This window comes from Propithecus coquereli, unplaced genomic scaffold (assembly GCF_000956105.1).
Source record: "Propithecus coquereli isolate 6110/MARCELLA unplaced genomic scaffold, Pcoq_1.0 Scaffold80, whole genome shotgun sequence".
NCBI lineage: Eukaryota > Metazoa > Chordata > Mammalia > Primates > Indriidae > Propithecus > Propithecus coquereli.
In genome coordinates this window covers 2349962-2377555 of record NW_012154174.1, presented here as the reverse complement: position 1 = coordinate 2377555, position 27594 = coordinate 2349962, and the positions used below count along the sequence as shown (strand labels likewise).

At 52.1% G+C, this 27594-nt stretch overlaps 1 protein-coding gene across 2 annotated transcripts; it reads left to right on the top strand.

Moving 5' to 3' along the window:
- The first annotated feature begins 3852 nt into the window (after positions 1 to 3852).
- On the top strand, positions 3853 to 10892 carry PPIF (peptidylprolyl isomerase F). Of its 2 annotated transcripts, none has more exons than XM_012663291.1 (6): positions 3853 to 4156; positions 5499 to 5529; positions 6069 to 6157; positions 7738 to 7834; positions 8563 to 8638; positions 9928 to 10892. In XM_012663291.1, the coding sequence occupies exons 1-6, from the start codon at positions 3962 to 3964 to the stop codon at positions 10061 to 10063; spliced, it is 624 nt and encodes a 207-aa protein (XP_012518745.1). In that variant the 5' UTR covers positions 3853 to 3961; the 3' UTR covers positions 10064 to 10892. The 2 variants fall into 2 exon arrangements, with proteins under 2 accessions (XP_012518745.1, XP_012518744.1); XM_012663290.1 differs by lacking the exon at positions 9928 to 10892 and adding an exon at positions 8989 to 9305.
- The last annotated feature ends 16702 nt before the right edge of the window (positions 10893 to 27594 follow it).

Genomic DNA, 27594 nt, shown 5'->3' with positions numbered 1-27594 from the left:
GGGGCTACCACTGGGAACACCCCCAGAGAGAGCAGCCAGCAGCGCGGTGGCCGTTAGCAGGGTCTGGCTCGCTCCCTGAGCTCTCCCCGGGAACCTCTCTCCTTGGTTTCCTGTCTGCTGCCCACAACAGATGCTCTCCCGGCCCCTCAGACTCTCCAAATAGAATGAAGAGACACGAAGTCCAAGTCCTCCTCCTGCCTAAGGACCAGTGTCCAGGCCTGCAGCCCAGGTCATCACTGACAACAATCTCAGCCTTCATGCTAACAACCCCACCCCGTGCCCACAGCGGCTGCCTTCACCCCCAGCCCCTCCTGGGGCGTCTCTCCAGGACAACTGTAACTTTGTGCCCCGCGACAACTGCAGCGTCCACTCGTGCTGTGCACAGGGCCGCTGGGAGAGGCTTACTGAGCAGGACAACTGCCACACCGCATGCTCACCGCCTGCCCCTGACTTTGTCCTTCCATATCCCCAGGGCAGAGCCCAGGGCCTGGCACATGGTAGGTGCTCTGAAGACATGTCTGCTGAGTGACTCTTGCAGAAAGGGCCCTGGCGAGAGTGAAGAGAGGGTTTGACCGCAGTCCTGGTACTGCCCAGCTGTGTGACCACAGGCAAGTCCCTGTCCCTCTCTGAGCTGCAATCTCTCATCTATATAATGGAAAGCAGAGTTTGCAAACTCCGGCTTCAGAGGCCTCATCTAGGTTGTGGGTATGTTGTTTATGATTCATTCAGTGTTTCATATTTTATTTTAAAATTAGTTCCCAGGATTTGAAAACTAGATTTCCATAAAACTTAAAGTTTTCAGCTGTAATTAGATGAGAAGACCTGGCTGGCTACACTGGACCCTTCGTCCCACAGACAATTGGCGGCCTGGGCAGCAGCTGCCCCTTTAACTGGGGCATACGTTGCCATCTGGGCACAGTTCCACTTCCCCTCACTCCCCAGACCCTTACCAGCTTGCACCGCTCACGTAGGTCCCCTGCCTGGCTCCCACAGGCGCCTGAGTTTGTAGCCCCTGGATGTGATTCTGAGCCCAGCACAAACTGACGTGAGGCCTAAGGGCTGTGTTACAGGGTCCCCAGGTGACACAAAACCGTCAGTACCCTGGATAAGAAACTACGTGGGCTGAGTAGTGAGAAACACTGATGTTTCTGGGGATGACGTCGAGTCTATAAATAGCCTCGGAGCCAGGTGAGTGCTATTAATAACACAGGCCAATCTCACCTGGGCCCCGAGCCCTCCAGGGCTGGGCATGTGCTCAGCTCGTGGCTCCACCCAGGGACTGTCACCCCTTCTGACACCACTGAGGATGGCACACGTAGGGATGACATCACAGCCTGTGGGGAAGGCGGGCCTTTTCTCTGGCTCAGACAGGAGGTGGTGATGATGTTTGATTTTCCAAAGAGATCAGAAAGGGTAACATGAATGAAGGAAGCTGCTTCCCAGTCCAGGCTCCTGGGGGTCGGGGCATGGCAGCATCGATGGCTCCCCAGTGCTCTCCAACCATGTCAGACGTCAGCCTGGCCTTCAGGGCCCCCTGTGATTGGGTCCCCACATGCCTTTCAGCTCATGATCAGTGTCACAACCTTTCCTTGAGGTTGCCCTGACCTTTCTCAGTTCTGGGCTCGCATTGGCTCATTTCCCCTCTGGAATCACCTCTTCACATCTTTGTGCCTCTGTCCCTTAGACATGGTCGATTTTCCAGGAAGAAACCATCTCCCCTGTGCCCTGAGCTCAACAGCCCCGGCTAGCTCCTCAGTTTCTATCTTGCTGTGTTGTCTGTCCCAGGCTGGTCTCTCTTGCCCTCCCTACCCGTCCCAGTGCCCAGCTCCATGATAACAGAGGGTTCGACATGCAACAACCTGAGCTCAAAGTCAGACAGCCTGTCCCCAGCTCCTGGGGCCTTGCTTCCCTGCCTCTCGGGCTGCGGCGGGGAGCATGAGCTCGGGCTGGGGAAGGGCTCTGAGAAGTGAAGTGGTCGGTGACTGAAGGCCCTACACTTGGGGCAGGGCTGCTTGAGCTTCATCAGAGTGGAAGATAAACTGAGGCCCCCCAGGAGCAGGCCCGAGGGACAACAGAGTACCACTGAGCCACTTGGTGTGGCTGAGGGCTGTGTGGGCTCAGGGCCTGGCACTGGCTGCAGGGAGCCTTGGGCTTTAAGAAAGATTCGTTCGAGGCATGTGGGGTGATTCCTCTCCTTATTTCGAATCCACAGTACGCACCGATGTAGCAGGGATCTGGGAGATGTGCCAAGGGCTCAGGTGGGACAGGGGGCAAGTGGGCTCCCCACTCAGGCCTGCTCACTCCAGGGCACAATTGCGAGAAAGAAGGGGCTGCTCCCAGGGCCAGGTGGGCCCCATCTTGGGCTAGCACCGGGGGGGCCATTCCACTGGGGCTTCACTGAGTGCCGAGGCCCCTCCTAGGCCAGGAGTCAGAGAAGGGGCTGTGAGTTTGCAGAAGAGGGGCCAAGCTAGCATTCTCAGGCGGCTAGGACACTCTGCTCTGACCGCATGAATTTGCTTGGGCCGGCATTTTGCTACCTGACCTGTTCCTAGGAGCTGACCCGGGATCTGGGCTGAGTCAGTCTAGAGCTGGCCCCAGCTCGAGCCCATCTGCCTCCAAGGCTTGGTCCCCACCCCCTTTTCAGGCCCCTCAGGCCTCTGGGTACCTGCAGCTGAGACCCACTGCTCTCTGAGAGCAGAGAAACCCGAGAAAGACAGTCTGGACTGTCCACCACTGATGCTCACAGGCACAGTACTTAACAGTTGACAAATCCCTCTCTCCCATGTTCATTTTATCCTTAGAAGAGATCTGGGAAAAAAGCAAGATAAGGATTAGCATCACACCCTTACTCTCCAGATGGGAAACTCAGGCCTCCTGAGGCCTGGGAGAACTGGCACAGGGGCAGCAGGACGCCAGGGTTCTCTAGCCCTGGCCAGTGCCTTCCTCTCTGCGGGCCTCTGTTTCCCATGGGGAGAGTACAGGTGTCGGCCCAGACGCTCTCACAGGGCCCCTGCCCACGTTCACTTACTGTGGACCTCCCACTCCTTCCCAGGGTGCTGTGACACCCACTATCAGCACGTGGGGTTTAAATCCCCCTGCTGTGGCTCCACTGAGTCCCCTCCCAGGGTGAGTGTTGGTGGTAGGGAGTCAGCAGCCATCTGCCCTGGCCGATGGGGGACCAGGGCTGTCAGTCTGCGGGGACCCGGGAGGAGGAGGGGATTTGGACCCAATCCTGGTGGAGGGCCGGGGGGCCTGGCAGGCGCATGACAGGCCCAGGCTGCATTTCCAGTCTTGCTGGAAGAGGATCTGTTCTCTAGAAGCAAGTGGAGACAGGACCAGGCCAGGACAAGCAGGCGGGTGGTCCCCAGGGGAGGTGTCTCTGTTTATCTCCTCTTTCCTGTTGCGACCTCGTCTCTCACCTCTGATCTCACCTTTCTCTAACTCTCAGTGCCCGCTGCCTGTCTTAGTCTCTCTGTTCGTCTGCAGAACCTATGGAGGGAGGGGTGGCGGGAGGCTCTTTGGCCTGAGTCTTACATATAAAAAGGGCTCAAAGGAGACTTTTGTTATTACATTCAAATGAAAACATATGGATGCTCACATTTTGGAGTTAACTATGCTTTAGCATTTTTTCCCTTTTTAAAATTCTATTGATACATTCACAAAAATGGAACTGGCCTCCTTTCGCGGGGTCAGGTCTGTCCCTCTGGGTCTCTGTTGGGTCGCGTTCTATGAACTTCACGCCCCGCGGCCCACGAGCTGGCTTCGCTGCCTGCTCCGGCCGGCAGGGGTCGCCGGCGGACAGTCCCGACGGGGGCGTGGCGTGGGCGGGCCCACAAAGCCGGCCGGGCCAATAAAGGCGGCGGCGCGCGGCCGCCCAGGACTTAGCTTTCCGGCCTCGCGTGACCCTTGCTGCGTCGGTCTCCGCTGTCCCCGCCGGCCTCCCTCCCGACCCGCGCCCGCGATGCTGGCGCTGCGCTGCGGCCCCCGCCTGCTCGGCCTGCTCCCGGGCCCGCGCTCCGCCCCGCTGCGCCTCTCTGCGGCCCGCGCCTGCAGCGGCGGCGGCGCCCGCAACCCGTCCTCTTCCTCCGCCGAGAACCCGCTCGTGTACCTGGACGTGGGCGCCGACGGGCAGCCTCTCGGCCGCGTGGTGCTGGAGGTGAGACCTCTCGACCGGACAGGGCTGCCCTAGGCGTGGGGGACGGTCCCGGGAGAGCCCTGGCCCAGGCCGGGCGCAGGGCTGGCGCGCTAAGTGACCTTGGGCCTCCCACTCCCGCGCTCTGGGCCTCAGTTTCCCCATCTTTGAGAAGGGGCATCAGATTGGTCTCTTCTGGTCTCCCTCTCGGAACTTTGGAGTCGTGGAGGCAGGAGGAAGGGCATGTGTGAAGGAGAAAGCTCAAGGTCAGATCGTAGAGGGTGACGGCCCGGCGCCCCACCGGCCGGCCCCGGGGTGGGGAAGGGGTTCCAGGAGCCTTCTGGGGCCGAGGCTAGACCCAGAGCGCCGAGGTGGACGCGGAGGGCTCTGGGTCGGGGCCCCGGCCGGGCCGGGCGCCCACGTGGCGGCCCTTGCTTACTGTGGAGCGCGCCGCGCCCCCGCCGTGGGGCTTGCACTTGGGGCGCTTCGGGAAAGAGGTGGTTTCGAGCAGACAGGTGGTTTCGAGCATCCGTGCGGGCCGCGGACTCCCGCCACCGGGTGAACTCCAGGATGTCCCTGCTGCTAGCTGGGGCGGTGTTCGGGGAGCCCCAACCTCAGCCTCCAGGGAGCCACACTAAGCACCTGCCCTAACTGTCTTTGGGCCCTTTTTAAAGCAAATAGTCGCCAGGGTAACCGCGGGGAAGCCCTAGTGTAGACTTCAGGGCTGCTCCACTGTGAACAAAGGTGCCAATTGGTGTGGGCGGGCCAGTTTCCCAGGGAGCCCTGGGTGTTTCTGAAGTCTCAGTTTCTTCTGGAAAAGGGAGCACACTCTCCCCCTGCTTCTGTTAAGTGCAAAGGTGACTCTTAATGCTGAGAGGCAAGAGGCTGGCTTGGATGCAGCTCCAACCTCCCCTTAACACCCCTCCCCCAACACCCAACACTCTCCCGCCTCTCTGTGGGCCTCAGTTTCCCATCCTTGTGTGGAGGATCTTAGACTGGCTCCTCCCCAGGGCCCTCTCTCTAGGCCCTGAGTCTCTGATGTGTGAGCCCAGCTGTAGGAGCCCTGCTAGTTCTGTCCCCGGAAGTAGGCCAGGATGGCACTGTCATCTCCTCTGACAGATTGGGAAACCAAGGCCACCTCCTCCAGCCTTGGGTTGAGGAAGCAGCTGCCAGACACGATAGCTGTTTAGGCTGTCTCCCGCTTAGGGCTGTCTCCTTCGATGGTTGGCAGTGACCGGAATGGAATGCCCATGTGGTTCTTCCTCATGCCTCCTGGGCCACTGTGGGGATTGGGTGGTGAGGAGGCTCCTTCCTTTGCTGGCCTCTGGATTGACCATCTTCTTTCGTCTCCCTTATTTTCCCGCAGCTGAAGGCAGACGTTGTCCCAAAGACAGCTGGTAAGAGGAGTCGTGGGGCCTTCTGAGTCTGGTCTGGAGGGAAGGGAGGCAGGCAGGGTGAGGCAGGTGGGCTGGTGGGAGGAGTTGGGGCTCAGAGACCCCTGAGCAGATGGGAGCTCCATGTGTAGCTCTGGTGCTGGGTTCCCTGGGGCAGCCTTCTGTCCCTCTCTGGGCCTCAGCACTGGCTCTGCCCAGGAGCCTCAGAACCAGTGGAAGGCACACGTAAATTCCCTGAGACACCTTTCTCCCTCCTTGTGCTCGATGGGGCAGGGGTACAGCCCTGGACTCCCTGCTTCACTGACCTGGTGTTGGCACAGCCAGGAGCGTGTATTCTTGTCACAGTGCTTGAACACCGAAGTCAGAAAAGGAAATGACTTGTCCCAGGCAGACAGTGAGTTGGGCAGAACAGACCCAGGAGGTGGGCCAGGTCTTTCTACCCCCAGATCACCTACTGGGAGGCTCAGTGGAGCTCTAGGCTGGAACGACGTGACCGCAGCTGGAGCTGGCTCTGCTCACCTACCTCTCCCTCCTTCCCTCAGAGAACTTCAGAGCCCTGTGCACCGGGGAGAAGGGATTCGGCTACAAAGGTTCCACCTTCCACAGAGTGATCCCCTCCTTCATGTGCCAGGTAACAGGGCCCTCTTTGTGCCTCAGTTTCCTGTTCTGTAAGTGGGGATGACAGCACGAGCTACCTTGTAGGGGCATTATGAGGATGCCTGGGATGCGGAAAGTACTGAGCAGAGGGCAGCGGTAGTCTCTGTCCGGAGGCCAGGCTGCCCCACAAGTTAGGCACCAGGCCAAGTAGCAGGTTGGCCCCACCCAGTAGGGCTGGGGAAGTCGAGCCTGTTGAGGGAGAACTGGGTTGGGTATGATGTGCATGGCAGATGGACCTTGAGGTTTTGAAGGACTGGCAGGTTCTGACGGTCTCTGACCTTGTCCTTCTGCATGCTCCCTGAGCACTTGGCATGGGAGATTAAGGGTGCAGGGAGGGAGGAGGAGGAAGACAGGGCACGGGCAGGAACACACACGTCTGGACTTGGTGCTTCTCTTTCCAGAGAAGGGCATTTTTGTCAGTTAAATGAATATGTGCTTTAGTCATGTGTCTTGCCTGCTTCTCAAGAGCTAGTTAGTATTGCTGTGTCAGAGGTTCTGGGATAGGTGTTAGCAGCAAGAACTTTCCCAGGGGTCAGGACCTGAGTGGTGTTGAGGGTTGTCCTCTGTTAAGGTCAGGGGTTAGTGTCCTGGGGCCCACTGTGCCTAGAGATAGGAGTGTGGTTGTCATGACCTCTTGGAAGTCCTCTCGGCCCAGAATTCTCCCTGCCATTCCCTCAACCCTGCCCCAGTGGTTGTCATAGTCCGTGGTCAGTATAGTGGGTTGGGGCTGGGCCTGCCGATGTGCGGTGAATGTGGCCAGGGCAGGGAGGACAGGCCCGGCCCAGCCCTGTGGCTTTCCTGCTGCAGAAGCTCCCAGCTCCACCCCAGGCCGATGGATGAAGCAGGAGCTGAGGCGGATATCCTGAGCCAGGCTGGGGACTTCCCAAGCTGGAGGGCCCTCTGGCATGAGGTGGTGACTCAAGGCAGGATCTTGAGTTATCTCTCTCCAGGGGCACGTTATTGGTACTTGTTGATGCTTTAGCTGGGCTGGTTGGGTCACCTCTCTCTCTTGAGGATCCCATCTCAGGATGACAGTAGCATGGCCAGGGCCTGGGCCGCCTGGGCCTCAGGCGAGCCCTGAGGAAGGATGCTGACCTGGGGCGGACTCTGTCCCAGATCTGCAAGGCCCAGGGAACTGCTGGGGGTGGTCGGGGAGACACTGGCATGTGGAGGGGCTGGGCATGGGGTGCTGTCCGGACTGACTGCTGCTGTTCCCCCAGCCAGACTCGGGCACGGGGGCCCCGGCCTTTTCTCTGCTGTGGGTTAAAAATTCTGGGTCACTGAGAATTGTCCCACTTTTGGGTCCTTTGAGGGTAACTTAAAAACTTGCTCAGACAAGAAGTAAATCACTCAGAAACCAGGGTAGTTACTATAGCAGAAAATATTTAAGCTTTGCTTTATTTTTGCTATTTTCCTCATCATTTTGTTAGTCTTTATGTCCTTGGATGCTGATTGATGTCTTTGCCTGAGGGGTGCCAGCTGGGTGGGCCTCGGGTACGTTGGGGGCTGCCAGGCCCGTGTGGCGAGCACTCAGGAGGTGCTCTGTGCTCGCAGGCAGGCGACTTCACCAACCACAACGGCACGGGGGGCAAGTCCATCTATGGAAGCCGCTTTCCTGATGAGAACTTCACACTGAAGCACGTGGGACCAGGTATGTGGGGGCCACCACCATTCCCCTCTGGTCTGAGTGGCCCTGCAGCTCTGACCTGGCCTGGAACCCACAGCCTCTGCCACACCTGGCAGCGCCTAGAAGCTCCTCTAGTAATTGCTCAATATCTGATGATGCACCTTCCTGCCTGCCTCCCTCCCTTCCGGCCACCCTCCGTCTGGGTTGGCTTAGCATTTCTGGCTTGTTGAGTTTTCCTAGAGTTTTCTGAGCTCTCAGTTTAAAAAACGAACTTTCCTTTGGGAATTTCGGGGGAGAGCCTTTAAGCAGAACAGAGGCCCCTGGCTACCTCCCGGTTTGCCCTCCAAGAGTTACAGGTTGAAAATTCTGTGTCACTTAGAATCATCTCAGAGTGGTCCTGAGGTCCTTTGAGGATTTAAAATCTTGCTTACACAAAAAGCTAATCATTCGGAAACCAGGGTAGTTACTGCATTGTGTCACCTATGAGACCCAGGGTGGAATGTGGGAAAGGCTGGGGTCCCACCCCAGTCCTACCACCGAGAGCGTCCTCAAGGCCTTCCCCCCAGGCCACCCCAGTGAGACCCAGCAGGCAGCAAAGGCAGACAAGTCGAACCCTGGTTCTCCCCTTTTGGGCACCAGGATCTGCAGATTCAAATGTCCTTGATGTTCTTTGAGCCGTTTGTGCTTTTGAATGCCTTCCCGGGCGGGCTGCCTCCTGGGGCAGCGTGGCTCAGCCCTGCCTGTGTTTGCAGGTGTCCTGTCCATGGCTAACGCAGGCCCCAACACCAACGGCTCCCAGTTCTTCATTTGCACCGTAAAGACAGACTGGTGAGTTCCCTGCTCCAGGCCCTCTGGGAGGGAGGGGTGGCCTTGCACCTGGACGGGAGTTGCTGCACTTGCAGGGACAGGCAGTTTGCGGCTGGACCATCTGCTTTGAGACAGTGGCCCTCTCCGGGCTGTGTGTCTGAGAGAGAGAAAGTTAGTGAAAGGATTGAAGGAAAATTTGGGTTGTTCCTGCAACTCTGTCATAATGAGGCTTCCCATTGTCGCCGTCACCTGGAATTTTCTCCAAAAGGGAGCCTCTACCAGATACATTTGGGAAAGGCTGCAGAACATAGTAAGCCTCAGCATGACCTGAGTAGAAGTCCGTCTGTTTGGTTTGACCTGGTGTTTCCCAGGCTTACGTCGACCGTGGGCTGCACCTTGGACGTGCTGCGGGAGGCATTTGGACGTCGGCAGGTTTTTCTTCAACCCCCTGTATTGGCACAGGCTTGCAGACAGCTAGCAGCCTTCAAGGGCCCTCTTTCCACGTGCCCAAGGATGGGTTTAGGGATGTCCATTCCCTGGTAAATTTTCCACTAAGGGGTAAATTTCTCTGCCCAGAGTCTCAAATGTCCTAGCCCTGGGCATCTGGGGTTGAGGGGACAACAGCTGGCTGGGAGCTGACTTGATAAAGCCCTTTCTGAGGGTTCTAGGGAGACGTAGGTGGCGGGGTGGACACTGGCAGTCTCTAGCGGCCAGGCCAGAAAGATGTGGCTGTCAGCGCTGGGCTCTCCCGGCTCTTTGCTTCCTGCATGGAACCTTTAATGGATCCTGCAGTTGTGCCGTTGGCTGTAACCACTCTTGGCTTCGCCAGAGCTGGACTAAGCCGCCTTTTATGTTCTTGGATCCCTGTCTAATCGAGAGCTGCTCAGGACTCCTATAGTTTCACCACACTTGCTACGTTGGCTCTCGCCTCAAAATTCATGACTGTTAAAATGGTTCCATTTGTACAGACTTTTCAGTTCCTCAGAGTAGTTAAGTACCCTGTTATCTCCCTATGCAGAACAAGAATAATCCGCTTTTCATAGATGAGGTCACTAGGATTCAGGTTCCGTGGTCTGGGGCAAGGTTGCACAGCAGGAAAGTGGCAGAACATGTCCTGGAGGCTGGGCGTCCTCTGGGGTGTATTTGGGGAGCTTAGCAAGATTTGATCAAGCTTTGGGGGGTGGATCCAGCCATTTGCTGTAGGTTCCTCTCCGAATTTCAGTGTTAGATAAATAACTCCACGACCGACAGGCCATGGGGTTGGGTTGGTCGCAGTGCTCTGCCTGCTCACCTGGCTTCCCTGCTCACAGGCTGGACGGCAAGCACGTCGTGTTCGGCCACGTCAAAGAAGGCATGGATGTCGTGAAGAAAATAGAATCTTTCGGCTCTAAGAATGGGAAGACATCCAAGAAGATTGTCATCACCGACTGTGGCCAGTTGAGCTAACCTGCAACCGGGGTGCTAGGACGGGGGCAGCCGCACGTGTGTTCACTCACCCAGGTGGCCACCTCGGGCTCTTAGCAAAGGTGCCCCGAAGTGTTGCCTGCACTTCCTTCACCATCACTGTGTGCTGCCCAGGGATATCCGGCCTCTGCTGGGAGGGACCCACCAGACCGCTTCTCACAGGTCCACCCTTCCTCGTGACCCCGTCTCTGGCATCCGCTGTGGACGTGGTGTCACCCACCCTTCAAGCATTGCCTGTGATCACCCAGTTCATCTGTGCCTTGGACGTTGGTGGCGGGGATGACTTAGCGTCCAGTGAAGGTTTCTGCCTTTTTCTGGGCCAAGGGGGACAGCCAGTTGCTGCAGACAGGCTATGATACCTGTTTAATGTCGTCTTCCTAATTGCAGTAAGTTAATTAACAAGATTGACTAGAAACGAAGCTGTGACAGTAACTACACCCAGAACCCCAGAGCTTGCCTTTTGAAACACAACTCAGGGCTTTTGTGAATTTTCCCACGGCCGAGGCCTTCCCTCCGGGTTACTGTGAATCCTGTTGGTTTGCTGCGGTGGTTTTGGGGAGGGTCCGTGGGGGTAGAAGCAGTTGAACCTGGGAACAAACCCAACTTGAGCTGTGCCTAGTCAATGTGAATTCCCGTGTTGGAAACAGTGGCCTGTAAGCGCCGTGTGTTCTGGAAGAAAAGATTTCCTGGCGGGCTTTGATTTTTCTGTGTGTTAAATAAATTAAATCTACTGATGATGTATATGAAACATTTCTGGAACATCTATTTGTGGTCACCATAAATGTGTTAATAAATCCTATTTTCTATGAAAGACTGGTGTCTGCGGTTTTAGGAAGAAGTGTCTGTGCTTAAGTATTTGGGGCCAACCTTTATTGAGTTACCACGTCCGTACCAAGCCCCGCTGCTGTGCTAAGGACTTTCATGTGACTGTTCCATTTAGTCACCCCAGCAACTCTTGAGAGAATTGTCATCGTCATCCCTGCTTTAGAGGTGAGGAGGCTCAGACAGGTGATCTCAGCATCCGCAGCCTAGACTGCGAGCACTGACTCCACCCTGAATCCCAGCTCTGCCCCTTAGTGACCCCAAGTCCCAGTCTTCCTCAGCTGCATGGTTGGGTAATGATGCTGCCCACGTCACGAGGTGGAGGGGATTGGATGTGATCCGTGTGAAGCACATACGTGGTGCCTGGCACATGGTCTTAATGAGCGCTCTGGAATGACAAGGATGATGACATTGCCCACGTGTCGTGGTCTTAGCAGAGAGGAGGAATGCCTGAGCAAAGGAGCCTCGCTCTCTAAGGTCAGGAGTGGAATTTACTGTCCTTGATGTGCCTGTTAAATTGGAAATTAACTTATAGGTGTTTCTGAATTTGCAGGGAGGACAGAATTGGGGGGGTGGGAGAGGGATTGAGGGCTTCCCTAAATAGCCTGGGCCACAGCATGGCTGGGTGTTGATGGGGTGGTCAGGCAGGCAGTTCTCAGAGGGGATTTGGGCTCTCAGTGGGGTGTCTAGTTTCACATTGGTGTTCCCTGAGTCAGGTCATGTGTGGTCACAGATTAACACAGTCACTCTGAGGTCATGGTGGCTGGCGTCGTGTCATTCATCGTCATGGAGAGTTTCCATGAAGTCAGTTCAGTTGCATGGATTGGGAGCTCAGCAGGACTAGTAGTTTTCAAACAATTCTCAAGAGCCTTAGGGGTCCTCAGAGTAGAACAAGCGGAGATAAGGGGCATGGGCCCCCGAATCCCATTTTCAATCATAGATCCTCTCCATTTCTTCTTACACTGGGGCTCTGCAGGGGATTTCATGTAAAGAATGGGGTCTTGAGCCAAACAGTAATTGGTAATTACTCATCCAGTCCCACATTTTGCAGATGGGTAGACTGAGGCCCCAAGAGGGGTCACGATTGCCCATTGTGAGGTGACCCTGTGAGTCAATTGGCTGAGCAGGGGCTAGAACCGAGGGCCCCTGCCAGAGAGATTTCTGTTGGAGGCCGTTGAGAATGCACAGCCTCCTTTTGGGGACATGTCGCCAAACATCCTGAGGCCGCATGCATTCAGAGTACAACAGATCTCTGAGGTCAAAGCCACAGCTCTGCTCCCTCTGGAGTTTCCTGCTGACCTGGGACACTCCTGGCTAGCAGTGTACCATGTGAGGGGCAGTTCCTCGAGGTGCGACCTGCTGGCTCCATGGTGATTTCTGAGGGGTCTCAGGGTGGCAGAGGTTGTGGAACTCATGTTTTGGCACCATGCGTTTCCTTCTCGCTGAGGAGGGAGTGTGTGCATGTGTGTGTGCACACGTGTGTGTTCTTCATCCAGAGGAGTGTAGCTGGGGTGGAAGTGGAGCACGCATGCAGGGATGTTCTAAAAACGGAGTTCCTTGCAAGCAGGGCCTATTCCCTGCGGTTCTCTTCCCAGCACGCCCCACGACAGCCTGAGCCTGGTCTCATTTCCTGTATGAAGCAAGAGCATGCGTAGTGTACAACTAAAATATTGGCTTGTTGCTGGCCAGAAAGTACCTAATACATAAACGAAGCACCTAGTCTTATGCATGCTCTCATAGATGTAATCATTAGTGATGTCATATAAAATTGATTTTTAAAAAAATATGAAACATCAATTTTATTTTCTGCGATGTGATAGTTTTTCAAAATGACTTCATCGAGGTATAATTTGCATACATAAAATTCATACATTTTAAGTGCACGCATCAATGACTTTTTTTTTTTTTTTTTTTTTTTTGAGACAGAGTCTCACTTTGTTGCCCTGGCTAGAGTGAGTGCCGTGGCATCAGCCTAGCTCACAGCAACTTCAAACTCCTGCCTGGGCTCAAGCAATCCTTCTGCCTCAGCCTCCCGAGTAGCTGGGACTACAGGTATGCACCACCATGCCCGGCTAATTTTTTCTATATATTTTTAGTTGTCCGATTAATTTCTTTCTATTTTTTTAGTAGAGACGGGGTCTCGCTCTTGCTCAGGCTGGTCTAGAACTCCTGACCTTGAGCGATCCACCCACCTCGGCCTCCCAGAGTGCTAGGATTACAGGCGTGAGCCACCGTGCCCGGCCCATCAATGACTTTTGAAATGTATATATTGAGTGATAATCACCACCAGGTTAAAATATAGAATATTTCCATCTTTTCAGAAAGTTCTCCCCATGCTCCTTCCCAGGCAGCCACTGAATTCTACCACTATAATTTTGCCTGTCGTAGGACTTCATAGCAATGGTATCAAATAGGATTCACTGTTTTGTGTCTGGCTTCTCTAGTGTAGCTCATGTGAGAACGTGGGAGATTCTAATACACTTTGATAGAATTTGCTCCATGAAAAGGAATTTCTGTAACTGCTTCCTAGGTCTGGTAAGGCCTAAAGCAATGCTTCTCCTAGGAATCATAGGGTGCTGGTTAAGCACGCAGATTTCTGGCCTACGCTTGAGACCTAGCGAATACCAAACTCTGAGGATGGAATCTAGGAATCTGAATGTTAAAATAATTCGACTGAAGTTAAGAATTTGGGTGTAGGCCACAGTGGGCAATACTGAAAGGGAAGGTTATGGCTTAATACTAGGGTCATTGTTTACTTCTAGCAACATTTTTTATTGGACTTTCTGGGACTCTAGAGTGACATTCTCCACTTCTAAATGAAGCTCGTTCAAGGAGCCTGGTTGATAACTATGGGACGACTTGGTGGGTGCATCCTGTTCAGCACAAGCTCTGTGGGGACCGGAGGGCAGGCGTGTTCTTCCGTAGCGCTGGTAAAAGTGGCCACGTGCTGCCTTGGCCTATGCAGGTGCCTTTGAGGGAAGGACCCCTTGGGGTGCCAGCCTCTGCTCTCCCTTTGCCTTCCAGGAAGATGGTCTGCCTTGGGTGGGCCCAGGGTGGACAGCATTTCTCACTGAGTGCCTTTTGGAGGCCAGAAGTCCAAGGTCCCCTGGAGGAGGGCAGGTAGAGCAAGTCTCAGTTCCACTGTGCATCCCAGATCAGTCTCAGCCTGTAGAGGCTGTCTCGAGTTAGGACAGTACCATTATTGTCATCCTATCATATCATGATGGTTAATTTTATGTGTCAACATGACTGGGCCACAGGGTGCCCAGACATTTGGTCGAATGCTATTCTGGGTGTGTCTGTGAGGGTGTTTCTGGATGAGAGGGACATTTGAATCAGTAGCTGAGTAAAGCAGATGCCCTCCCTAATGTCAGCGGGCCTCATCCAATCAACTGAACACCTGAATAGAACAAAAGGCCCCACGTAAGAGGGACTCCTCCTGCCTGACTGCAGTGAGCCGGAACGTTGGTACTTTCTGCCTTTGGACTCCAGCGGAAACCTTGGCTCTTCCTAGGTCTGGAGCCTGCCGGCTTTCACACTGGAACTACAACATTGGCTCTTCCAATTTTCAGGCCTTTGGGCGCAGACTGGACCTGCACCTTCAGCTCTCCTGGGTCCCAGCTTGCCAATTGCAGGTCTTAGAACATCTCAGCCTCTATAATCACATAAACCAATTTCTTATTTCATATAGATATCATATGGATTCCTATATTATAGATAGCCCTATATCGGACATATCATATATAAGACATATATGTATATATATGTGTGTGTGTACACATACATATTTCCTGTAAGTTCTGTTTCTCTGGAGAACGCTAATACACACATTTTCAATGTTATTTTTCTATTTATAAAACCAAAATGCACTTGTAAAAATTCAAATGTTACATAAATATATAGTACGGAGAATTAAAATTGCCCACAATCCTATCGCATGAATAGTCGGTATAGATTTCTGTATTTGCTTAGCTGCAAAGAACATCACTCCTACCCTAGCCATAAGAAAAAGCTGAATAAACTACAAAATCATAACTTTTCTTGAGCTCATCGGAAAGGCACCAAGTAACCTGGATTCTAAAGAGGAGCAAACCCTTGCAAGGAGAGACAGGACACACGAACCATCTCATCTGTGGCGGAGCACTGCAGGAAGGTATAACACAGAACAAGTGGGTAAGATAAAATCAGGTAACACTTTAATGAATTTTTAAAGGCCAAGAGGAGGCTGGTGTGTCAGTGTGGAATAGCTGGGGACCCCAGATGCAACGGGGTCCCCTCATCTGCTAGATCTTCCCCCTAGGCCTCCACTGGGAGCTCAGGAGAAAGGTTGAGGCAGGACAGAAGGCCCGAGAGAGGCTGCCTTGGTGGTCCAGGCCTGCAGGAGGTGACCTTCAGCTGCGGGAGAGAGGCATTAAGGCTTGCCCACTTCCTCAGATTCTTGCCTCCTACGCAGCAATATTCTAAATCCATTAGGGAGTTGGGCAATATACCCTTCAGCCCAAGGAGCGTGTGAAAGCTCACTGTGCCTGGAGGAAAGGTACAAAAAAATCCCTGTATCCCTAGAGGAGGGGCAAGAAGCCATCCAGGGCCCAGGATCCTGTACTGATACTAACCAGAAATCAGCTACCACTAGGAGGGACGGGGGCAGGGGGCGGGGGATGGTGGCAAGAAACTCACACCCAAGACATGCCTAAGACTGAGGCTGGACAAGGACAACAAAGAACTCTCCTGCCCCTACTATGGGCCTAGTTGACCACTGGGGGAGGGGGAAGGGCGTGGAGAGAGAGACCCTCTGTGTTGCAGAAAGCTGAGCATCAAGTACGAACACCAAGAAAAACCCTTTGGCACCCCAGCTCCACCCTAACCACAAGGCAACAGTAACCTAACAGTTAAGGAATTTGAAGCCTATGGAGCTCTGAAAGTAAGAACAACATAAAACCCCATCCAGCTCAACTCCTGACTAGACTGACTCAGTGCCCCACAATAAAGGCCTGAAGTAATGAATGGCATGCCCGTGTCCAGGTGTACATACTCTGAAGAACCCTCTCTGAGGGTTCTTCAGAGAAACAGAACCAATAGATGCATATATACATACATGCAGAGAGAAGGCAGCTGGATTTCAAGGAATTGGCTCATGGAGTTGGGGGCCTGGGAAAATCCAAAGTCTGCAGGGCAGGCCAACAGGCTGGTGGCTCAGGAAAGAGTTGATTTTGCAGCTTGGGTTCGAAGGCAATCTAGAGGCAAAATGTCACCTTCTTTGAGGGACCTTAGTCTTTTTCTCTGAAGACCTTCAACTGATTGGATGAAGCCCACTGACATTATGGAGGGCTGTATGCTTTACTCAAAGACTACTGATTTATATGTTAATCTCATCTTAAAAGACCTTCACTGAAATATCTAGACTGGTGTTCGACCAAATATCAGGGTACTGTGGCCTAGCCAAGTTGACATATAAAATTAACCATAGTTAATTAACCACACATAGTATTTGCCACTGCCTCTTCTATTGTACAAGTGAATTTCAGCAAAAAATTAAAGGACACACAAAAGAAAAAGGGAGAAAAACGCTGTCAAAAAATAAAGCAATCAACAAAATCAGACTCAGATATAACCTTGTAAGTCAGGGACATTAGAATAACTTAGATTAATGTATTAGAGGATTAGTGGGGAAAGTGGACAGCATGCGTGGACAAATGGTGAATAATTTCAGTGGAGAGAAAATATAAGAAATAGAGATGCTATAAGTGAAAAAATATATAATATAAAAAATGAATAATTCCTTTGGTGAGTTTATAGGTAAACTTAGCACAGCTGGGGAATATATCAGTGAACTTGAAGAGGTCAAAATAAATTAGTCCAAATGAAAACACAAAGAGAAAACAGTGAAAGACACAGAAAGAGCATCAGAAAGCTATGGAATAATATGAAAATGTCTAGTATAGGTGTAACTGTAGCCCCTGAATGAGAAGAGAAAGGAGTGCAGAGGAATAAATATTTAAATAAGCACTAAAATTCTTCCAGAATTAATGAGACATATCAAATCAGAGATATAAGAAGCTCTGGGACCCCCAATCACACACACACACATACACACCACACACATATACACACACATGCACATCGTAGTGGCTTATTATCAAACTGTGAAAACCAATGATAAGAAGAAAATCTCAGAGGCAGTCTGGGAGGAGCGGGTGGGGGAGGAGCACAGTGCATTGCTAACAGAGGAACAAAGATAAAGATTACGGCAGACTTCTCGTCAGAAATCATGCAAGTAAAAAACAATGGATCAGCAACTTTAAAGTCCTGAGTGGGGTAAAAAATTACTCATCAAACCAGAATTCTATACACAGTGAAAGTCTCTTTCAAAAATGAAAGCAAAAAAAAAAAAAAGTCTTTCTGACAAATGCTGAGCAATTTCACTGCTAGCAGACCCACAATACGAGAAATATTAGAGGAAGTTCTTCAAGCAGAAGTATGATACCAAATATAAACTTGAATCTACACAAAGAAACGAAGGATTCTGGAAATGGTGAAAATCAAGTATATAAAAGTACCTCTTTTATTAATATTATTTTCAATGTTATTTGACTTAGATAATAGTCTTTAATATAATTCTGCTTTTCCATTTGTTATAAAGTGTGTTGTAAAATTTATAGCATATGTAAAAGTCAAACGTATGCTAGAAATTGCACAAGAAATGGGAGGGAGAAATTAGAAGTAACTTGTAAGATTCTTACGCTATGGTTGAAGTCGTATATTTGAATGTAGACTGTGTTAAGTTAAAGATGTATGCTGTAACATGAGGACAACCACTAAAATTATTTTTAAAAGAGATGTAAATAATGTATTAGTTTCCTATGGCTGCTGTAACAAATTACCACAAACATAGTTGCTTAAGTAACACAAATGTATTATCTTACAGTTCCAGATGTCAGAAGTCTGAAGTGGGTTTCTCTAGGCTAAAATCAAGATGCTGGTAGGCACATTCTTTCTGGAGGCTCTAGGGCAGAACCCATTTCCTTGCCTCTTCCAGCTTCTAGAGGTTGCCTGCGTTCCTTGGATTGTGGACCTTTCCTCCGTTTTTAAAGCCAACATTGCACCACTCTAATCTCTGCTGTATCACATGTTCTTGTCTGACTCTCGCTCTCCTGCATTCCTCCTTCACTTGTAAGGACCCCTGTGATTGCAATAGGTTCATCCAAATAATCCAGATAATCTCCCCATATCAAGATCCTTAATTTAATCACATCTTGAAAGTTTCTTTTGCCATGGACGTTAACATATTTATAGGTAGAAAGAGAGATGAAAGGAACAAAAAACGAATGAATATAATTTGGATGATAATTTCAAATCCAAACATATCGTAATAACACTACATATAAATAGTCTAAATATTGCAATTAAAAGGCAGAGATGATCAGATTGGTTGAAAAAAGCATGATCCAACTATACTTGGTAGATTAAAAGTAAACAGAAGATGAATCATGCAAAAAGTAGTTAAAAGAGGGCTAGAGTGGCTATATTAATATCAAAGTAGATTTTAGAACAAAAAAATATTTCCATGGATAAAAAGAGAAATTACATGATAACAATGGGGTGGATTCACCAAGAAGAACTAACAGTACTAGATGGTTAGGCATCTAACAATAGAGGTTCAAAATTTATGAAGTCAAAAAAGATAGAACTGAAAGAAACAAATGGAGAAATCCACAATAATTGTTGATTTTAGCACTCCTCTTTCAGAAATTGATGGAATAAGTAGACAGTAGTATCAGTAAGGATATAGATGATTTTAAGTGATTTCAGCCCAGTGCCTACAAGAGATAAGAGAATCTTTTAAGAGTTGTCATGGAAGCTTTCCAGTTCTCAGACTATAAGTTAAGTTCAGAATTAAAGGACCCAAGTTTTTCATTTTCTTTTGGCAAGCAATTAAGCATCCTCAAAAGAATTTATCCCACATCACGGTCTTTATGGTCATCATGACTGCCATAATGGTCGAGTGCTGCAGTCACCTAGTCTCCCAAGGCACCTCCTTTGTCACTTAACCACAGGCCGTAGCATAATTAATTGTGATGTCACTGCGTGCCACGCATTACTAGCAGACCATTTCCCACTGGCAGGTAGTTCAGCCCTGCCTTCAAGTCCTAGGGCACAGCCAAACAAATCTCCAAATCCCATCTTTGTGGAGTTATTTCCTGGGACCACTCCTGGGTGGCAATTCTATACAGTCAGGGTCCAAACAGGAGACAAAAACAACACAGTAATTTGGAGAGGGAAAGTAATTTAGAAGATTATTAACTATAACAGGGGTTTACCAACTAAGGGAAAAAGAGAATGCTGAAGACTAAAGTATCTCTCCAATACCCGCTACTTACAAAGCTTAATATAATTCCAGGCAGCAAGGGAGAACTATTACAGTATTACAAATAGGGCAACGAAGGAAGGATTTAGAGCTAACAAGCAATGAGCTGGTAACCGGTGCATTGAGCATTGCTTTCTTATCCAATCTGACAATCTCTGCCCTTCAATTAAATGTTTAGACATATATGTTTAATGTCATTATAAATATGGTTAAATTTAAATTAACCATCTTGCTATTTGTTTTTTGTTTGCCCCATCTTCCTTTTGTTCTCTTTTTGTCTTCTTTTGGATTGAGTTTATTTTTTCTCTCAATTGATTCCATTTTTATCTCCCCTATTGACTTACTAAATTTAATTCTTCATTTTATATTTGTAGTGGTTTCTCTAGCATTTACCATATATTATTTAACTGATCACAGACTAACTGCAAATAGTATTATACTACTTTACATATAGTATAAGAACTGCTGGATCAAATGGTAACTCCATGTTTAAGTTTTTTAGGAATTTCCAAACTGTTTTCCCAAACAGCTTTGACATTTTACATTTCCACCAGCAGTGTATGAGGGTTCCAATTTCTCCACATCCTCATCAACACATGCTATTATCTCTGTTTTTTAATTCTAATCATCCTAGTGGGTGTGATAGTCTAGTGGGTATCTCATTGTGGTTTTGATTTGCGACTCCCTTATGACTAATGAGGTTGAACATCTACTCATGTGCTTATTGCCCAGTTGTATATCTTCTTTGGATAAATGCCTGTTCAGATCCTTTCCCATTTTAAAATTGGATTATGTATCTTTATTGTTGAGTCATAAGAGCTCTTTACATATTCTAGATACAACTCCATTACCATATATATGATTTGCATATGTATTTTCCGATTGTGTGGATTGCCTTTTAACTTACTTAATGGTGTCCTTTGAAGCACAATAGTTTTTAGTTTTGATGAAGTCCAATTTGTTTTTGTTTTCAAAAGCACCTTAGGCTTCCACACACTCTGTTTCAAAAATAAAATAAAATAAAAGTCCCTTTGTGGACAGCTTTGGAGCTCTCCGCTCTTTGCCTTTGTTTCTGGGCAAAATCTCTGAGCCACAGCTCTGGGAGCTGGGCATGGTGGTAGCCTCTGATATCCTTGGCTTGCCTCTCCCAGCACAGAAGCTGTGCCGTGTAAGATGAGTGAGCTGAAGAATTGGAGGGAACCGTCTGCACACGTCTAGAGCCCTCTCTGTGGGCTTTCTCCTCTCGAGGCCATGCTCCATTCTCTGTGAATAGTTCCAAGACTGTGATCTGAAAATTCAACCTTAACTTCTGCCTCCTCCAATCCTTAACTCTGTCTCTTCAACTAAGGGAGCTCTCTGGGCTCTAAGTCCCCCTTCCCTGCACTGGGACCTGGAAACTCTGTCCAGGCAGTGCTTTGTGGCAACTTTAGGGCTCATTCATTTTCTTGCCTTTTCGCAGAAGTCCCTGTCCTGTGCTGCCTCTGTCCAATGTCTGAAAACCACTACATTGAATATTTTGTCTGTTGATTTAGTTATTTAAGGTGGGAGGGTAAATCCAGTCTTACTCTCAGATAGAAACAGAAATCTTCTATATTGTTTCAATTGTTTGCCGGGAGAATACATTCTCTTATTACCTGGGTAATATGTTAACACAATGTCAGCATGGAGTGGAGAGAGCCGGATACAGATGCCCACATTCCCCTCCCAAGAGGAAGCAGCCAGCCCCCGAGGAGGAAGGTGGATCTGACCTCAGCCTTCTCCCCAGACGCTGTCTTCCCCAGCAGCCCTTCTGGGTTGAAGCAGGCAGAGTCTCAGACTGTTCCCCTCCATAACTGTCCAAGTGCTTGCTGGACCCCGGGCCTCAGGGAGGTGTGTGGGCCCTCAGACCCCCTGTAGGCTGTCAAACCAACATGGCATAATGGATCAGAGGGATTGTCAGAGGGAAGGCCTCTGCGTGGAGCCCATGCCCTAGTTGGATAGACTGGGAAACTGAGGCCTGGGGAGAAAAAAGATGTGATCGAAGACAGGGCCTGAACAGAAATATAAACACTGCATGATCTCACTCATTTGCAGAATTTTAAAAAGCTGATCTCATAAAAGTAGAGAATGCAATAGTGGTTACCAGGGGCTGGGGAAGGGGGAGGATTGGGGGTGAGGGGAGAGATTGGTCAACAGGTACAACGTTACAGTTAGCTAGGAGGAATACGTTCTGTGTTCTGTTGCCCAGGAGAGTGACCACAGTTAACTATATTGTATTGTATGTATTAAAGTAACCAGAAAAGAGGATTCTGAATGTTCATACCACAAAGAAATGATAAATGTTTGAGGTAATTACCCTGATTTGGTCATTATGCAATGTATACATGTATTGAAACATCACAATGTGCCCCATAAATATGTATCATTATTATGTGTCAATTAAAAATAAAATAAAATTTCAAAAAAGCAGTGGCCGGAGATCTGGCAAGTCAAGCTCTAGCTGCCCTGATTCCAGCTCTTTTCACTGCACCAAAAGGAAAAGTGATTAAGAAAAAAAGATGAATTTGTCAAAATGATAACGCTTTAAACCTTTCAATGTGGGGTTGATAAACACGTCAGCCAACAAGGGCTACGGCCAGCTATTAGACAAGTGACAAAGGTCTCTGTGCTAACAGGGAAGCAGATGACCAAGATGAAGCAAGTTACAGAACAGCGCGTCAACTGTAGTCCATTAGCATTGCGTGTGTGCACATGTGCATAGGCAAAAGGCCTGTGGAAGGCACTGGCCAAACTGGACGATGGTCTGGTGGGGAAGGTGGGCTACGGAGAGCGTGGCTGCCCTGCTTCCGATCTTCCTGTGTGGTTTCCACGTCATATTGTGCATGCATCGCTTTTACAATCAAGGGTGAAAAAACCAATATTACCATTTGGGGGTTTTACTCAAGCACAGGTGCATGAGGCCCGGGTGGCCCTGTCATGGGGAGGTCAGGGCTCACCTGGGATTTGGGAGGAAAAACAAAATCCCCTTTGTCCCCTGCACTGGCTTGCCCGCCTGCAGGCAGTTGTGGTTCTTCGCCTCAGCCACCAGGGGGCAGCAGGGCCCAGCTGATTGTGCAAGAGGGCGGACAGCGGGGGACTTCTGAGCTGGCACGTTCGTGGGGGAGGGGAGGGCAGGGCGACGCTATTTGAAGGCGTCTCCACGTGGTGGGGGGCTGGGGGCAGATTCCCAGGGAGAGGAGGACCCGTTACAGGCTGGGCGAGGGTCTTTTGCCTCAGCACAACATGGAAACTGAGGCAGAAACCCAGTCAGAACGGGACTAACGGGGCGTGGGTGCTGGGGGAGGGAGGGGAATGACCAAGGAGAGCCGGCAGGTCCGAGTCCCTTCCCGGGACTGCCGCCACCCTGTCAGGGGGTTTCAGCATGCATGGCTCAGGGTCTGATGGGAGAAGGCACAAGGGAATCACGGGGCCCATTCCAGAAGCAGCACAGGCCTAGGGGACTGTCACTGTCTCCGTGACCAGCTCACAACGCCTGAGCACGTCCCACGTGCCAAGCGCCTTGCCGCCTTATCTGGATCAGTCTCGACAGTGACCCTCAGGTAGGCAGATGCACATTAGCATTCCCGTTTTACAAGGGAGGAAACCGAGGCTCAGAGAGGTGAAGCGACTTGCTTAAGAAGACCCTGATGAAGCTGTGATTCCGTGTCCTGTGCAGCCGGCCCCGGAGTCCTTGCCCAGGATGAGGGTGGGGAGGCAGAGAGGGAGTTCGCAGCGGGCACCGTGGTCCTGGGCTTACAAGGTAGGACTCGGACCCCAAATTGCCCCACCGTCTGCAGGAGCTGGGTGTGGGGGGCCGTGGGGTTGGGACCAACCTAGTGACCAGAGAGGGGCTGGGGGGAGGTTGAGAGGGTGGTGCATTGGATGCCACTCGGCCCCCAGATCTGAGTGCTTGGAGTGGGAGGAAGGTCCCCTTCGCGTCCTGGATAAAGATGGAGGATGGGGAGGGGACAGTCTTAGTACAGGGCTCCAGGAGGCTGGCAGGGGAGAGGGGCCAGGGGCAGAGCAGAGCGGGCTGAGGGCAGGCCTGCGGCTGCCTGTCTGGGAGGGCCACACAGCTGCAGCGGATGGCAGGGATTAGACCCTGGGCCTGCTATGCCCTGGGGGTTGGAGGTGGGGAGTCTCTGGGAGGGGGGCAGGGAGGGGCTCTGCCCCTTGCTACCTCTCCGAACTTCAGCTTCTCCGTCTGTAAAATGGGACTCATGGTTGTACCCACCTCACAGGGTTGTTGCAAGGATCAAAAATGACGACGTGTGTCAGTCACTAGCACAAGGGCTGTCACCCCAGGAGGCTCCAGGGACGTTGGCTGTAACTCTCACGTACTTGTCTGTTCTACCTTTAATAACCCAACCCTGTGCCAGCCCACACCGGACAGTGGAGACGCAGAGTGAGGCCGAGCAGTCCCTGCAGAGGAGACAGCCAGGTCGTTGGAGGGACATGGGGGACCCGCCCCACTCTGCCCTGGGGCACCTCCTTGGCCTGCTCACCTTTGAGCTCATCTCCTGCCCAAGAGTGGAAACAGACACAAAAGCGGAGAACAGAGCGGCAGATCCCAGGTGCCCGCCTGCAGCCCATATTCTGGATTGCTGGAAAACAAAGCTCGGGTGTTGTCTCATCTCACCCATAAATACCCCAGAATCTAACAGACGAGGATATTTGTCACATGATCCCAATGCCGTTATTGCACCTAACAACATATAAATTCTCTCCACTTTGCAGAATGTGAGGTCGGAATCCTGCTCACCGTGTTGGGCTGAGGGCGGGGGCGGGGGTCTCTTACCTACCTGGGGTCCTCAGCTCGTGGGAAGGACTGCTGGCCTGTCGGGAGGGACATGGGCAGAGTTACATGCTGTCCTTCACCCTTCTGGGCAGGAGCGTCCTCACAGGCCGAGAGGGCTGGTGGCCTCTTTGAGGGCTGCAGGGTGTGCGCCTTCCAGATGGGAGGGGAGCCCCGGGCTCCTGCCCCCAGGACTCCTGCCGTGCTGGGCTGTGCCTGTGTGCGAGTTGTATGTGGGAGCGGGTGAGTGTGTGTATGCTTGAGTGTGTGTGCGAATGTGTGAACAGGTGTGAGAGTAGCGTGAGCATGTGCGAGTGTGAGTGTGTCGGGCGGGGCAGGGGAGCAGGTGGCCTCTGACATCCCCACAGGCATCCAGCCTCGGGACAAACGGTGGGAGAAGCCTCGAGGCCTAAGGACAGTCTGTTCCTGGCTCCTGGCTCTGGCCACGGCTCTGGAGGAACAGCCAGGACGCCTGACTGTGGAGAGGTGGTGAGCCCCCCCAGCCCTTGTTCCCTGCATCTGGGCTCCTCCCTGCCCCTTCTCGCTGGTCGCAAACCCTCTGGGCGGAAGCTAACTCGGGGCTCCGGGCATGGCCGGGAGAAAGGCTGATAGGTGGCGGTTTGCTGAAGGACTGAACAGGGTGGTGTCAGGATCAGAAACAGCACAGACTGGAGGCGGCAGGGTGCAGGGAGGACCCCACTTGTGAGCCCGGGGTGCAGGGCCCTCCCCGGGCCTCAGCTTCTCCACCTGCCATGTTGGCATGTTGTTCCCTGGCCTGGCTCCTGCCAGGACTGTTAGGAGGCCGGAAAGCCGGGAGACACTTGGGCCTGTGGCCGGGCCTGTCCCCTGGTGTGAGGAACTCCACCACCACGGTGGGGGCCAGCGGGGAGAGAGGCGCCGTCATTGTGCTGTGTGCAGGGACTGACCAGGGGTCCACTGCAGTGCTCGGGGCGTCCTGATTGCCCCCAGCTTACAGATGAGGACACGAGGCTCCATGTCACACCTTGCCTGGGTCACCTGAGGGCACCCCCGGCCTGATCTCCCTTCTCAGTGTCTGGAGCAGGTGCCCCACCTTGCAGCGCTGTCTCTGTCCCAGCCCTGCCTCTAATGCACCACACTGGGAGGCGAAAACTCCAAGTTCAAATCTTGGCTCTGCCACCTGCCGACTGGGTGGCCTCAGGCACGACCTTCCCTTCTGGGGGCCCCAGCTTCAGGCCAGAGCTGGGCTGGGCTCTCTGGGTCCCCTGACACCCCTTTCCCCAGTGGACTCCTGGGTCCTCAGCAGCCGCTGCCTGCAGACATGGGCACTGAGTCCAACCGGAAATCCTTCCTGTCCAGGAGAATTACTGGTTTCCACGGCTCCCGGAGATGTCGAAATGCAGGCTGTATTTGCCTTGGGTTTGTTTTTTTTCCACGGAAAACAAAACAAAACAAACACTCAGGCGCTTGCACACTGACACACACAAAGTCAAGGGCAGATGATCGAACGACCTTGAAGCCCCCCAGCCTGGGCACACAGAGGGTGCTCAGTTCATGCCTCGGTGCCTACTGGGTGAGCAAATGAGCCCAGGGTCCTGGGTTTGAGGCCCGCTCCCCTCTGACTCCGCTGAGAGATCTCTGGCAAAATGTTTCTGTCTATGCCACCGACAAAGGGAGCAAGAGATGCACATTCCCGGGGCCCCAGCTGGGTGCTTGGCAGTGGGCTGGGTCTTGTGTTCACTGGGCTGTTTCACCAGCACAATATCCCCGAGGGAGCTGGAGCTCAGAGAGGCAGGGGAAGCTGCTCCATGTCACACGGCTGGAGGGGGCAGGGCTGGCCTCGCAGCAGCGCTCTGAGACAGACTCGGGGCTCCGGTCCACAGATCTGCCTGGGGAAAGTGACAGCCCTCCCCAGGCTGCTGGAGAACTCGATGGCTTGGCAGAGTGCTCGCTACAACAGAAGCTGTCATGGAGTCACTCTGGTGGGGATGGGTCCCCTCTCCACTCGCCTGCTGGGCTGGACTGGCGCCCACCTGCGTTCAGGCTGACTCAGGTCCTGCCTGCCATTTCCCACCCTGAGGACAAGGCTTGGTGGCTCCAGGGATTCACTCTGCACCCCAAATAGGACAACAGGTCCTGCTTCTGGACTCAGCGATCTCTGTTCCTGCCTGTCACCCCCTTGCCCCATTCGTGGTCCCTGCCTCCAAGGCCTGGCCCTTGTTTTCTCTGCTCCATCTCAGAGGCTGCAGTCTGGAGGCACGGGCTGGCCCACAGACACAGGCTCTGACCTACACACTGTTTAAAAATTCAGTGAACTAGTTGCCGGATTTAAAACGTGAACAATTTCACGCAACAACTGGGATTTCCAGCTTTCCTCTCCCCTCTTCCCTGTTCCCCAGCCCCACGCAGCATTATTCTTAGATCGCAACAATTGGCTGGAGCCGGGGGCTGGATGCCCCTCAGGTGGGGCTGGGACCTGCTGCCCACCGGCCTCCTCCCTGCATCACCATCAGCCCCACAGGAACACGTGGGACCATCTCCGAGCGCAGCGCTGCTTAACTTTGGATGCGCAACGGACTGACCCAAGGGCTTTAAAAGTCCAAGGACACACGCAGACCAATTTCATCCTTTCTGGGGTGGGACCAAGGCTTTGGCGTTTTTAAAGCTCCCAAAAGATTGAGAAAAACAAGAGCACTGATTCTGGGCGGAAGGGCTTTGGAGGCAGATGGCTTCTGATGGCCTTGCTTCCCGTGGCTCTTGTCTGTGGCCTCAGCAGGAGTCCCCCCTCCTGACAGTCCAGCCCGGTCCTGGCCCTGCTCTCTCTCTCCTAAACACTTTGGTGTGCTGTGTGATGCCCCGTGTCTGGGGCCCAAATCCTGAATGTGGCCAAGTGGGCCACGCGTGAGCAGCAGGGGGCGAGGCCCAGGGCTGCCGTCCAAGGAAGATTCACTCCTATATATGGTTACCCGGGAGCCCCACCATAGAGCTAACAAGTGATCTAATCTGCCGACAATCTCACCCAGTCTGGGGCCCAACTCGGGGAGGGCCCTTGCCCTGGAGAGAGTGTCCACTTGGGGGCTGAGGGGCTGGGAGGGTGCAAATCAATAGCGTGGAGGCCAGGCAAGGACAAGACGGCCCAGACCCGTGGGAGCTGGAGGGCAGCCCCACGTCCCCCACGCCACCCCGTTCCAGCCTCTGCAAAAACATCCAGCCTCCTCCTGACGCCCTGCACTCTGCATAAACAAGGAAACCCGTGAGCCTGTTTTGCTTTTAAAGTCCTTTTAATACAGCATAAAAAGGCTATATTGCTATAGGCAAGCCGTATACAGATTCTCCAGGAATAAGGCACACAACGGAATGCCATCCCGAGGCCAGCCCTCGGAGAAGTCGGGAGCTTCTCCACGTCCCCTCCAAGCTGGGCCCACGGGTTCTGTTTGTCTTTTTAGCTGGACTCACACGTATTAACAGATACAGACACGGACAGGGTCACCACACGGGGGTGGAGGAGGTCAGACAGTGAGGTTGGCAGCCCCA